General features: G+C 38.1%; 2 protein-coding genes across 2 annotated transcripts; both read left to right on the plus strand.

The window, feature by feature from the left end:
* Nucleotides 1–5: 5 nt before the first annotated feature.
* On the plus strand, nucleotides 6–8,920 carry LOC123561188 (protein FMC1 homolog). Its single transcript, XM_045353429.2, has 3 exons — nucleotides 6–121; nucleotides 1,522–1,674; nucleotides 7,003–8,920. The coding sequence occupies exons 1-3, from the start codon at nucleotides 50–52 to the stop codon at nucleotides 7,102–7,104; spliced, it is 327 nt and encodes a 108-aa protein (XP_045209364.2). The 5' UTR covers nucleotides 6–49; the 3' UTR covers nucleotides 7,105–8,920.
* Nucleotides 8,921–13,272: 4,352 nt separating this feature from the next.
* LOC123560137 (uncharacterized) lies at nucleotides 13,273–14,523 on the plus strand. The gene has a single exon (XM_053517012.1). It carries the CDS (start codon nucleotides 13,273–13,275, stop codon nucleotides 14,521–14,523), a length of 1,251 nt encoding a protein of 416 aa, XP_053372987.1.
* The last annotated feature ends 96 nt before the right edge of the window (nucleotides 14,524–14,619 follow it).

Below are 14,619 nucleotides of genomic sequence, written 5' to 3' on the forward strand. Positions count from 1 at the left end.
CTCATAGTTTTCTCAATAGATTTTAAGCGTTTGAGAGATCAAGACTGTCATGGCAGCCTCCAGGCAAATTTTGACCTTGTACAGATCATTGCTTCGTGAACTGCGATCTGTTTATCCAAAGGTATTCTTAACAATATATTTAAACCTTTAAAACAGCTCTAATTTGCCAGTAGATATATCTTCAAGGGCAATACGTTAGAATAGCTGAAAAACGTATTTGTAATTTATTTTCGCGAATGAAGATTTGTAACTTGTTTCATTTGCCTCTTAAAAACTTCCTTTGTTAGTGTAAGCTTGATATAAAATTAGGTGTTTTCTCAAAGGCAAATCTCCCTTGAAAAATAAACAGACAGATAGCTTCTGTTGCTGTTACATGTAAATGCAGTTATACTGCCGAACGTAGACGTTGTCAGCCGAGTCTCCATTAGACAAGCTTACTGTCGCTGAGTGGCTGCTTTTTAATTTCTGACATTTGCAGCCACCGCAGTTTGCAGTTTACAGTCTGACCGTCACAATATAAAACAAACTGTATGCGTCAGATTAGTTCGGCTAAGTCTCCATCTGTCACTAGATGTTTCACATTATTTCGGAACACCCTCTAGATGGCGGGGCAGGTAAGGCAGGGCAGGTAGTGTTGATCAGTCACTACCTCGTCTACGTTGGCTGCCAAGTTGGTTCATTGCGTTGTAGCCAGAGCCAACTGGACGCTCTGTCTGCAGCTTTCCCAAGAGTGTGGGCTGCAGTCTTTTGGGCTTCCTTTAATGCCCACTGCTCCCAGCATTCTCCACAGTGACTGTGATGGAAAGCCTCTACATCCAACTTCTACTGGGAAGGCCCATGTCTTCCAACCTCTATCTCTATAAGTGTCAGGTATTTTCCCGTCTTGAGCTTGTACGCCTCGTCTGCTATCTCCTCCCAAAGGACAGTAAATTCCACCAATTGCACTAACTTTGGAGACCTGGACCACATAACTATGTCTGGCCGAGGGATGTGTGGGTCACTTCCTCAGGGAACTTCAGTTTCTTCCTAAGGTCTACCAACATTTCCCAGTTCATGTAGAATGCCAGTACTCGTTGATTTTATAGAATTCTTCTCTCCTGTATTGACAAAGTTGATAAACTGTGGTCCTGTGCGGTTTAGGGGTCTCTCTTTCTTTCTCTCTTTCTCTGGGATGTCTACCATCTCGCAAAGAACATCATCAAACTTGGTCTGTAGCATCCTTAAAAGGTTCTCTCTCAAATTTGCTCAATGGTTGTGCTTTACTTAGTCATTTTAGGGACTGACAGTCTGAGTGCCAGAGCTAAAAACAGAAAGAACCTTTAAACAACTTTTTCTTGAACTGCTTGATGGATCTGTGGCATCCTCATAAAGTCCTCTTTCAATTTTTAGCTCACCTGAGCACAAAGTCTCCATCAAAAAGTTTGGTTTCATTGAGTCTGTTCACGAAAAGTGCATCACTCCTTAAGGTAGGATTGTTTAAAAATAAATAATATTTCTATTGTTTTTTTTTATTTTTCCTAGGAAAAGTTAGCAGACAGCCCAGCTTATCAGCATGTGAGGAAGCAGTTCCATGAACACCATTTAACCACAGAGAAATTATGCCGGAATAAAGTGGAGATGGAATACCTTGCTAGAACATACCTGTGCTTTGTACGGAGTGTCAAACAACATGAGGTAAGACCGGTCTGTCATAAAAAAGTCAAACTTAACCTGCCTTAATTACACTACACTTCAGTGTTTCTTATATTGTTAACATGAGGTAATGTAAAGGGGAATTTATTCTTGTACTTTTGCGAAAAGGTAACAGAGATTGTTCTGATGAATTAAGAAATATAAATAACATCTCCCAAAATGATATGATAATAGGCATTTGAACATTTTGTTCAAGACAATATCACTGAGATATATCATTTCGATTCTAATGCAATATCAAAGATAACTATCTACCTCCTTTATGACTTCACCAACTATTGGCCTGTTTTGTATAGAATTCCTTTCTAGCACACCATGATGATTTGTGATGCTATGAGGTAATAAATATGCTACACAAACTGTGATTCTGTTGCATAATAATACACAGTTTCAGTCTTCTTTGTTAAATAGGAAAATAATTTTGGTCATGTTGGAATGGATGACAACAGATTAGCAAATTGCTAATCTGTTGTCATCCATGTCAGAATGTTTACAGGCACTAAATAGGAAAGTGACACAAAAAGGAAGATTCATAATTCAAATGCATGTAGCTTCCTTTTTATACGCCCGTTTGAAAAACGGGACGTATTATGGGAACGCCCCTGGTGGGCGGATGGGTGGGCGGGCGGCGTCCACAGACTTTGTCCGGAGCATATCTTCTACATGCATGGAGGGATTTTGATGAAACTTGGCACAGTTGTTCACCATCATGAGACGGAGTGTCATGCGCAAGAACCAGATCCCTAGGTCTAAGGTCAAGGTCACACTTAGAGGTCAAAGGTCAAATTCAAGAATGACTTTGTCCGGAGCATATCTTCTTCATGCATGGAGGGATTTTGATGAAAGTTGGCACAATTGTTCATCATCATGAGACGGAGTGTCATGCGCAAGAACCAGGTCCCTAGGTCTAAGGTCAAGGTCACACTTAGAGGTCAAAGTATACAAGAATGAAAACTGTCCGGAGCATTTCTTCTTCATGCATAGAGGGATTTTGATATAACTTGGCACAAATGTTCACCACCACGAGGCGGAGTGTCATACGCAAGAACCAGGTCCTAGGTCTAAGGTCAAGGTCACAGAGGTCAAAGGATACAAAAATGAAAACCTTGTCCGGAGCATTTCTTCTTCATGCATAGAGGGATTTTGATATAACTTGGCACAAATGTTCACCACCACGAGACGAATTGTCATGCGCAAGAACCAGGTCCCTAGGTCTAAGGTCAAGGTCACACTTAGAGGCCAAAGGTCAGATACAAGAATGACTTTGTCCGAAGCATTTCTTCTTCATGAATGGAGGGATTTTGATGTAACTTGGCACAATTATACACCATCATGAGAAGAAGTGTCATGTGCAGTTCCCTTCTTTAGAATTACTTCCCTTTGTTGTTACTATAAATAGCTTATATTGTAACTTTTTCATTACTAGTCATAGGGAAAATTGGAGACCACTTTTCTGTAGTACAACATGCATGCTACATCCAACTTTGAGGTGTATTTTGACCAATCTCTACCTGGTAAAGATTTTTGTGTGGACTTACAATTTTTTTTTTTTGGATTTTTTTTTTTTTTTAAGATTAACTTCCCTTAGTTGTTATTATAAATAACTTATGTTGTAACTTTTTAGCTCATCTGATTTTTTGAAAAAAAAATGATGAGTTATTGTCATCACTTGAGCGGTTGTCGGCGTCGGCGTTGCCTGGTTAAGTTTTATGTTTAGGTCAGCTTTTCTCCTAAACTATCAAAGCTATTGCTTTGAAACTTGGAATACTTGTTCACCATCATAAGCTGACCCTGTATAGCAAGAAACATAACTCCATCTTGCTTTTCGCAAGATTTATGGCCCCTTTTGTACTTAGAAAATATCAGATTTCTTGGTTAAGTTTTATATTTAGGTCAACTTTTCTCCTAAACTATCAAAGCTTTTGCTTTGAAACTTGGAATACTTGTTCACCATCATAAGCAGACCCTGTACATCAAGAAACATAACTCCATCTTGCTTTTTGCAAGAATTATTGCCCCTTTTGGACTTAGAAAATCAGTTTTCTTGGTTAAGTTTTATGTTTAGGTCAGCTGTTATCCTAAACTATCAAAGCTATTCCTTTAAAACTTGCAACACTTGTTCACCATCATAAGCTGACCCTGTACAGCAAGAAACATAACTCCATCCTGCTTTTTGCAGTGTACGAAATTCAGATTTGAATCCAATAGCCCGATCGGGCTACCAGATTAAGAAATTTCCAAGCCCGACACCAATTTCACTAGCCCGAACTTTAACACCTTAAAATACATAATTTTTGCACCATATAACATTTTGTTTCTCTATGCATGTTTGAAGTAATAAAAAAGACATACAGAGATTACAGTAGATCTACATGTTTTTGAAACATTTTAACTTGAAATACTCCAGTCCAGATCAGCATCGTCAGAGTCCAAAAGAATCGGACATGACACTCCTTGCCAAAACGAAATCTGAACTGTTATGCCCGATTTTGTAGGATCCGCACTCGCCAATTACTGCAACTCGGACTGTTGACAATTTGTAAGATGTAATACCAAGTGCTGAATACACATTTACACACACGCTGATAGCATAATTTAAGCTCCGCCTACTGCAGGTACTTGTGAGATTTTCGCGAGAAGTGTGAAAGCTAATCAAATTATCCGTTACGCTAGACACGGGTGGTAAACGCGCAATCCAATTCCCGCCGGGAATACGCTTAAATGGGTTGCGCAACGTCCCGTGCTGGTGTTGCGCGTAAAAAAAAGACGAAATTGAGGTATGTGAAGTTATGATTTTGCTTTAGTATGAGGCAAGTATAAATTTTCTCGAAAAAAGCAAAATGCTATTCGACACAGATTTGATAATTTCATCATATGTGTAAAAATATCTGGTTTGTAATTTATGATTCGGCTCTATTATCACAAAAACTCTGGCGACACGAAACGTGAGAAAAAAGTATGAAATCAACAAAAATGGCAGTTTCTGACCTCATATGCCTAATCTGAGGACATCTGATGCTTTTTATGATAACTCAACTGTTATAAAGTAACGAATTCAAACTTATTTTTTTCAAATCCTGCTTACGGGGGGCATAATTGACAAAATAATCATCGGGAATGGGGTTGCGCACCGGGAATGGAGTTGCTCATATACATCATAATGTGTTATAATGTATACGCGCAACTCCATTCCCGGGGCGCAACCCCATTCCCGATTATTTTTTGCAATCTTTCCCCCAAAGGCAACATTTCATTCAAGTGTATGTAATATTCATGACTGTTTTACACGTGTTTGACCATTCGAAGCGTCACATTTCAGAAAGGAAGCAAGAGTTAGAAAATTTGCATTTTTCATGATTCCATGCTTTTTTGACAGCTCGAGCCATCAGAGTTTTCGTGATAACAGAGCTGATTCTTAAATTAATAAGTTGGTATTTCACACATATGATCCGTATTCATTTTTGTGTCGAATAGCATTTTGCTTTTTTTCGAAAGCACTCGTAAATGTGTAATTATTTACAAAAACAAAAACCCACCTACCTCGATTTTGTATATATTGATGCGCAACACCAGCACCGGAAGTCGCGCAACCCATTTTTAGCGTATTCCCAGTGGGAATTGGATTGCGCGTTTACCACCCGTGTAGAGGTGTTTGTATTCAGCCAATTAGCGCTGCGGTTACGTCTTTGACACTGTGTTTGATTGTCAACAAGTAAGAGTGCAAAAACCAATAATTCCATAGGCGTTTCTCAGTTTGGAAAATCTCGATGCAGTACTCGTTTAATTAGCATGTTTTTTTAAACAAATGAGGAAAATTCGGTAGCCCAGTCGGGCTTGTACCTGTGGAAAATCGGTAGCCCGAGCTGAACTTTGGTAGCCACGGGCTGTCGGACTACCGTGAATTTCGAACACTGTTTTTGCAAGATTTATGGCCCCTTTTGGACTTAGAAAATACCAGATTTCTTGGTTAAGTTTTATGTTTAGGTCAACTTTTTCTCTTAAACTATCAAAGCTATTGCTTTAAAACTTGCAACTCTTGTTCACCATCATAAGCTGACCCTGTACAGCAAGCAACATAACTCCATCCTGCTTTTTGCAATAATTATTGCCCCTTTTGGACTTAGAAGAATCATTTTCTTGGTTGAATATTATGTTTAAGTCAACTTTTCTCATAAACTATCAAAGCTATTGCTTTAAAACTTGCAACAGTTTTTCACCATCATAAGTGGACACTGTACATCAAGAAACATAACTCTATCCTGCTTTTTGCAAGAGTGATGGCCCTTTTTAGACTTAGAAAATCATGGGTAGGACAATATTTCTATTATACAAAAAAAATCAGATGAGCGTCAGCACCCGCAAGGTGGTGCTCTTGTTTATAATTGACCGTAGGGAAAAACCAAGACCACTTTTCTGTGGTACAACATAGATGTTACTTTCAAATTTTAGGTGCATTTTAAGGTATCTCTACCTGGTAAGGAGTTTTTTTGTGGACTTAGAAAAACAAAAGACTTAAAATGATTACTAAACAACCACAAAATTAAAATTCATTTGCAAATACAGGTGCTAGAGTAAAGAAATTTGCTGTGATGGGCGTATATTGTGACATTCTGGCACTCTTGTTTTGTTTTGCACTGTTGTAACTTTGCTATTTTATTGCAAGTCTGTGCTTGACATTTTGATAGTATTTTAATCAAATATTTTTTTGCATTAAACACAATTCCTTCTTTTCTTTTGGTTATTACTAAGCACTGACAATGTTCTTGAAAAAATTTTTTACAAACTTTTAAAAAGGGTCCTGTTATTTTTTATATAGAATAAAGAAGGCTAGCTTTAGTAAGTTTATGCCATACCTGTCAACACATCTTAGGGAGTCAGTGGAGCAGTGGTTTGCAGGTTGGACCACAGTGCCAGCAATTCTCGTCTAAAGAATAGTTTTTCACAGCCATTTAAGTTTGGCCATTATGCATTTCTCTGGGTGGTTATCACATATTTGCAAGCTGCAGCCAGTGATAAGTCTCAAAATGAATGCAGCTGAACTTGTCATATTTGAGGATGTTGCAACAGAGTTTAGAAATTTGATTTGTATATACAAATACATAACTAATTTATTTTATAATAATGCGTGTTTTAACATGTTTAGGCATACATTTGACACTGTGAAGAAGACCTTAATTTAAATTGTATTTCAGTTTAATTTCCTACTTGTCTAATTTTGTGAATATATCCCTTCTTCAATTATATTGGATTAAAGTCATAAAAAAGAAACACATTTAAGATCTTAATAAAAATGCTACATATCTTTTTCAGGAGCTTCATGCTACCTATAAAGGAGGAGGGGAGAGAACTGTAGAATCAGCAGCAAACCTTGTTGGACTGAAATTGCCAGAGAAACCAAACGATAGTGATTAGTGATGTGATAAATAATCTTGAAATGAATTTGTGATACAGTGATTTTCTTTGAAGAGAACAAGCAGGAAAATAGTTAGTCCCTCTTTTGAGAGACAAAACTGTATGACAGAAGTTCCAACAATTTAAGCTGTGCCAGCGATTAATAAAATAAACAAGGTCTTCTTGTTGTTTAGTGTGTGATCAACCATGGTACATTGTGTAGTTACAGTTACATGCAGAGAGCTGAGTCCTTTCTCTAGTTAACATTTGTACAATGAAATTGTTATTTATACCTGGAAAATTAATTCCCCTGTAAACAGAATGTGAATGGACAAGAATGCAAACAACATTTTAATTAGAACAAATACCTTTTAATTTAGGAATAATGTAATAATTATGCTATTAATAAACGAAAAACAGGTTATATGTTCATGGAATAATTTCATGAGGACGTAGTCTGAGTGAATTATTCTGGTGATGTATCAGGTTGGGGAAGGTATTAAATTTAGCAAATTTAGCTATTTATAGCTAATATTGCTACATATGGCTAAAAAGTGAACAAAAGAAATGTATATTTTTCTCACCCTTGCTCATATTTTTAATATGAGCATCCTGTCACTGTGTCCATCTATTTCACACAATTTTCTACACATAACTGATCAATCAAGTACAACATTTACCGATGCAGTTATTGTTAATTGCTTTGTTTAATTGGAGTATTCAGCCCAGTTGTTCCAGTAACCACAATAGCCTGTATTAAACACTAAGAGTAACTTTAAGGCCAATGTTAATTGAATCAAAGTTTAACATCCCCTGAATGGTAGTTTTCTGCCCATTACTAGATCTATTTCAAAGTATTTTGATATTACATAAAATTTTGATTGTTTAGCTTGTGCTACAAGTATGCACAATTTTCTTTAATTGCAATTAATGTCAGTTAGTTATTGTTGACACAAACACTGAAAACAAAAACAACTTGTCTTAGCCTAACAACAATGTGATGACCATGCAGTGTTTATATATGATATTAAGCTGGTAGGAGGAAATCATGTGTAACTGTATTATTGCATGGAATTTCCATGAAAAATGTGCAAGTTTAAATCAACATTCAATTCTTTTCACCTCCCTTGGATTGCTTACACATTATACATGCCAGCTATAAAACATGTGTGATATCACAGATCTTTCACAAATCACAACTTTCTGAACATATTTTCATAGATGTGTTAAGAGTGCTTAGGAAAGAAGAGCTGAAAATTAGCAAAATTGTGAAAATAATGTTTGTTTTGTGTACTTATCTGATAATTTACTTTGTGTGATGCAAGGATAAATTGAAATTATTTCTGAAAAAAAAAAAGCATTGGAAAATATTTTATTTTAATTCTCTAAAATGTTACAAATGCCAACTTAAGTTAATACGCAAGTAACTAATATGCACCTTTTTACAGTTTAAAAGTAATTAATGGAAACGTGCAGTTCTTTTGTTCAATTGTTAGCCATATATAGCTATATTAGCTATAAATAGCTAAATTAGCTAAATTTGATACCTTCCCCAACCTGATGTATAACCAATTTTGAGTGTACTGATTTAAGTAAAACATCATCTTGCTCTAATACATTATTTCGATACTAATACCCCCTTTATTTTAAAAAGAATATACAAATGTCGCAGCTAAAACATTGACATCATCGCCCGTTAATGTGACGTCACGTTAGCCTGAGCATGTTTTAACAGTAACAAGCATATTAGAATATATTTACTTGCAAAAACTACACGCTCAAGTATGTTTTATGTATTGTAGTTATTTTTTTGTTATGAAATTAAAATTAAAGAATATTTGATGATTTATGTTGCTGATATAGTTAGAAGCCAGTATATATTATCGGACACTGAATTCACCTAACACAAAATCAGTGACATAATAAATACATATTAATCAGAACGAGCTTTCCTAACTGTTAAATTGGTGTAAAAAAAAATTACAAGTGAGAGGTGAAGATCACACAGATAAAAGATGTGTAGGTCATCTTTTGTACCGGATCAGCAAGTGAGAGGTCACAATTGGCATGTTGGTAATTTTTCAATTCTGGTCTGCAACTGGGAAGTCAATATTGCAGAGATAAAAGACATGTAGGTCATGTTTTGTGTCTGATCTGTAGCTCTGATTGTTGAACTCAATTAAGTGACATTACTATCACAGACATTCTCACATGCATATGTCTACAAACGGTTCCGATGTTTGTCCAAAACTGCAAGGCTTAGATGTGACATCATCTACCCTGGTTTGAAAAGAGGCCCTGGCCATGGTGTCCCAAGTTTTACATAGACCTATATAGGATCTTCTTCTCTGAAAGTTCAAGGCCTAGGCCTTTCATATTTGGTATGTGGCATTGCCTAGTGGTTCTCTAACAAGATTGTTCAAATTATGCTCCTGGGGTGAAAAGAGGCCATGCCCCGTGGATCTCTTGTTTTACATAGAGCAAAATTCTTAAAACATTGTCAGTCTGATCATATTTCTTAGACTGTTTAACTATGATTACCTGATGAACCCAAGTAATTAGGGGTCACTTGACTGTGACCTTGACTTACTGACTTTAATTTCTTGTTTTTTAAGGTACAGCCTTGAAATGTGGATGACATAATATAGTTTTGCACACCGATCTTAAAACTGACTTTCAGTGACCATGAATGTGACCTGCTGACCTGCTTTCTCAATATTTTAGCATCAGTTTGACATTTAAAACATTTAGCTCACATTACTTAGGTGAGTGATCCAGGGTCATCATAGCCTTTTTGTTTCTAAAATTACCTATTATTTCAACAATGGATCGAACTGAAGACTTCTCAGTAGATCTAGCTAGGTCCACACCAATTTCGCACTGCTAGATTTATTTTGGTCACGCGTAATCCATCTTTATACTCCTGTCTGCGGGCATGCGTATGGGTGAGTGGGCAGCATCCACAAACTTGGTCCAAAGCATTTCCTCTTCATGCATAGAGGAATTTTGAGGCAACTTGGCACAAATGTTCACCATCATGAGACGGAGTGTCATGCATAAGAACTAGGTCTAAGGTCAAGGTCACACTTAGAGGTCAAATTCAAGAATGACTCTCTGGAGCATTTCTTCTTCATGCATGGAGGGATTTTGATATAACTTGGCACAAATACTCATCACTATAAGACAGAGTGTTGTACGCAAGAACCAGGTCCCTAGGTCAAGGTCACACTTAAAGCCAAATGTTCACCACTATGAGATGGAGTGTCAGGCGAAAGAGTCAGGTCCCTAGGTCTAAGGTCAAGGTCACACTTAAAGGTTAAAGGTCAGATACAAGAATGACAACTTTGTCCGGAGCATTACTTCTTCATGGAAGGATATTGATGTAACTTGGCACAATTGTTTACCATCATGAGACGGAGTGTCATGTGCATGAACTAGGTCCCTAGGTCTAAGGTCAAGGTCACAGAGGTCAAAGGTCAAATTCAAGAATGACTCTCCGTAGCATTTCTTCTTCACGCATGGATGGATTTTGATGTACATGTAGCTTGAAACAATTGTTCACCATCATGAGACGGAGTGTTATATGCAAGAACCAGGTCCTTGGGTCTAAGGTCAAGGTCGCACTTAGAGGTCAAACGTCAGATACAAGAATGACAACTTTCTCTGGAGCATTTCCTCTTCATGCATAGAGGGATTTTGATGTAACTTGGAACAATTGTTACCATCATGAGACGGAGTGCCACACACAAGAACCAGGTCCCTAGGTCTAAGTTCAAGGTCACACTTAGAGGTCAAAGGTCAGATACAAGAATGACAGCTTAACAAGCTCCCGACAGGCGTATTTTGTGACTATGGCAACCTTGTTACAAAATAATATGACCTAGAAACACACACTTCTTGAAATAACTCTAGTACTTGTCTAGTACTGCTGTCTGGGTGAAACTTCTCTCCCTAGAAAATGTTGTCATCTAAATATACTAAACATTTTACATATTTTATTAACGACGTCACTTGGAATCTAGCTCATATTTTCAACTAAAGCAATTGTTTTGTATCTTGGCTTGCGTAGTCTTGTGAACTTTTGAATCTTTTTGATAGAATCTAGAGGGTCTGAAGTTTTAATGACATGATTGTCGCTAGACTGTTCCATTGCGCTTGTCCCTTTTTCAAACAAACGACGATTTGAAATTGCTTTAAAGGCTTTTGGGTAGACTTAACATTTAGGGAGACTGCTTCCTGACGTTTATTTGTGTCGATGACTGTTCTTGCTATCATCACTCCTTTATGCATAATCTTTTGATGGTTATACAGTCAGTAAGTGCTCAGTACTGAAACAATTAACATATGCGTTAACAATAATTTCGGACTTTCTAGGTATCATTTTTGTTTGGCACAACTTGATCTTTGCACATTTATTGGCATTCTTCTTGCGTAGTCTCGCTTGCCCTTGTCTGTTTTGAAAAGTTTCTTTTTTACTTTGATTCTTGCATCATCCTCTTCCATGAAAGCCATCCCTTAGATTTTCGTCAACAACTGCGATTATAAAATTCTGAATACACAAGAAATGTTCTTTTTCCACCATTAGTTCACATCGGCTTTTAACTACTAGTATTATCTCTATTATAAGCTTATTTTTATAAGATTCTACTGGTACTTTTATTAGCTCACCTGTCACGTCTTTTGTGATCGCTCTGTGTCCGTCGGCGTTGCCCGTCGTCCGTCCACAATTTCTTGTGAACACAATAGACCACATTTTGCAATTGATTTTAATCAAACTTGTACACAACTTGTATTGGCATAATATCTCGGTTCCTTTCGAAAACTGGTCAGATCCCATCATGGGTTCCAGGGTTATGGCCCCTTAGAGGGCCAAAATTTGCCAATTTGGCTTTTGCAGCCATATAGAGACTTCGTTTATGGTTTGATTTTATACAAACTTGCAATACATCTTTAACACTTATAGATCTTGTATTTCATAATGAATCCGTCTGATCCAATCACAGGTTCCTGAGATACGGCCCCTAATTGACTCCTGAAAGTGCCAAAATTGATTAATTTTTACCTTGTGAACACGACAGAAGTGACATTTTACATTTGATTTTAACCACACTTAACTTAAGCCAAAATAAGATATTGGTTCATTTCGAAATTAGGCTAGATTCCATTATGGGTTCTAGAGTTACTGCCCAAGATTTTCTATTTTGGCCCTTTAAGTCATATGGAGGTTTCATTTATGCTTTGATTTGATACAAACTTGCATCGACTGTTTATCTTGATGATCTCTGGCCAAGTTCGAAACTGGGACATTTCGAATCAAAAACTAGGTCACCAGGTCAAATCAAAGAAAAGGCGTGTAAAAATCCTAGAGACCACATTTATGACCATATCTTCATGAATGTTGGTCAGAATGTTTATCTTGATGATTCCTATGCCAAGTTCAAAACTGGGTCATTGGATTCAAAAGCTAGGCCACCCGGTCAGATCAAAGGAAAAGCTTGTTAACACTCTTGAGGCCACATGTATGACCCGACCCTATCTTCATGAAACTTGGTGAGAATGTTTATCTTGATGATTCCTAGGCCAAGGTCGAAACTGGATGATGTGGGGTCAAAAACTAGGTCACCACTCAAATCATATAAAAACTTGCTAACACTGTAGAGGCCACATTTATGGCCCTTTCTTCATGATATATGAACAAAACAATGCGCATGACCATATTGTATTCGTTGGCAAAATTCTTTATGTATATCGCGATGTTTTAAAACATTATGATGTAATCAAATTCTATATTGTAGAAATTTTTTTCTAGCATATCCTGTGATAATGCAAGCCACTTAAAAATTGTCGGATATATAATTATGTTCTACTGAAACAATTTCTATCTGATAGGTAGACGAGAGGATATCACATTCCAGGTGGCACCTTTAACTACCATGCCTGAGCTTCAGCGGGAAGTTGTAGAGCTACTTCCACCACTGTCAACAACAGACTTTCTGATCTTGCTTGGAAGAAGGCCCTGCAATCTGGTACATGTGGAGGCAAACACCCTTGAAAAAGACATTAAAAGGCAAGCTCCAAAGGAAATACTGAGACTACGGGTCCATCCCACTGTTCTAGTGTCTGGCATTGATCTGATTACACCAACGTGTACAGGCACCTCAGATTAAAACCCAACTGCACATACCATCAATGCAGAACAGATACAAACAACATTTACAAACAACGCAGAACACGTACTACCAGCGCCAACCAGCAACACAGAACAACCACAACCAACACGTACAAACACAGAACAACCACAACCAACACGTACAAAGAACAACCACAACCAACATGTACAAACACAGAACAACCACAGCCAACACGTACCAACGCAGAACAACCATAGCCAACACGTACCAACGCCGAACAACCACAGCCAACACGTACCAAGGCAGAACAACCACCACCAACACGTACCAATGCAGAACACGTACCAATGCAGAACGACCATCACCAACACGTACCAATGCAGAACAACCACCACCAACACGTACCAACGAAGAACAACCACCACCAACATGTACCAATGTAGAACAACCACCACCAACATGTACCAATGTAGAACAACCACCACCAACACGTACCACCACAGAACAACCACAAACTACACATACCAATGCAGAAAAACAACCATCAACAGGTACCATCGCAGAACAACTACAACCAGCACGTACCAATGTAGAACAACCACTACCAACACGTACCAATGTAGAGCAAGCGCCACCAACACGTATCATTGTAGAACAACCACTACCAACACGTACCAATGCAGAACAACTGCCACCAACACATACTAATGCAGAACAAGCACCACTAACACGTACCAATACAGAACAAGCACCACCAACACGTACCATTGTAGAACAACCACCACCAACACGTACCAATGCAGAACAAGCACCACCAACACGTACCAATGCAGAACAATCACAGCCAACATGTACCAATGCAGAACAACCGCCACCAACATGTACCAATGGAGAACTGCCTCCACCAACACGTATCAGTGTAGAACAAGCGCCACCAACACGTATCATTGTAGAACAACCAACACCAACACGTATCATTGTAGAACAACCACCATCAACACATACCAACACAGAACAACCACCACCAACACGTACCAATGCAGATAAACCACCACCAACACGTACCAACGCAGAACAACCACCACCAACACGTACCAATGCAGAACAGCCACCACCAACACGTACCAACGCAGAACAACCACCACCAACACGTACCAATGTAGAACAGCCACCGCCAACACGTACCAATGCAGAACAAGCACCACCAACACGTACCAAAGTAGAACAACCACCACCAACACGTACCAATGTTAAAACAACCACTACCAACATGTACCAATGCAGGTCAACCACCACCAACACGTACTAATGTAGAACAGCCACAGTCAACACGTACCAATGCAGAACAACCACCACCAACACGTACCACTGCAGAACAACCACCACCAACACGTACCAATGTAGA

Source organism: Mercenaria mercenaria, chromosome 10, assembly GCF_021730395.1.
Source record: "Mercenaria mercenaria strain notata chromosome 10, MADL_Memer_1, whole genome shotgun sequence".
NCBI classification, from domain to species: Eukaryota; Metazoa; Mollusca; class Bivalvia; order Venerida; family Veneridae; genus Mercenaria; species Mercenaria mercenaria.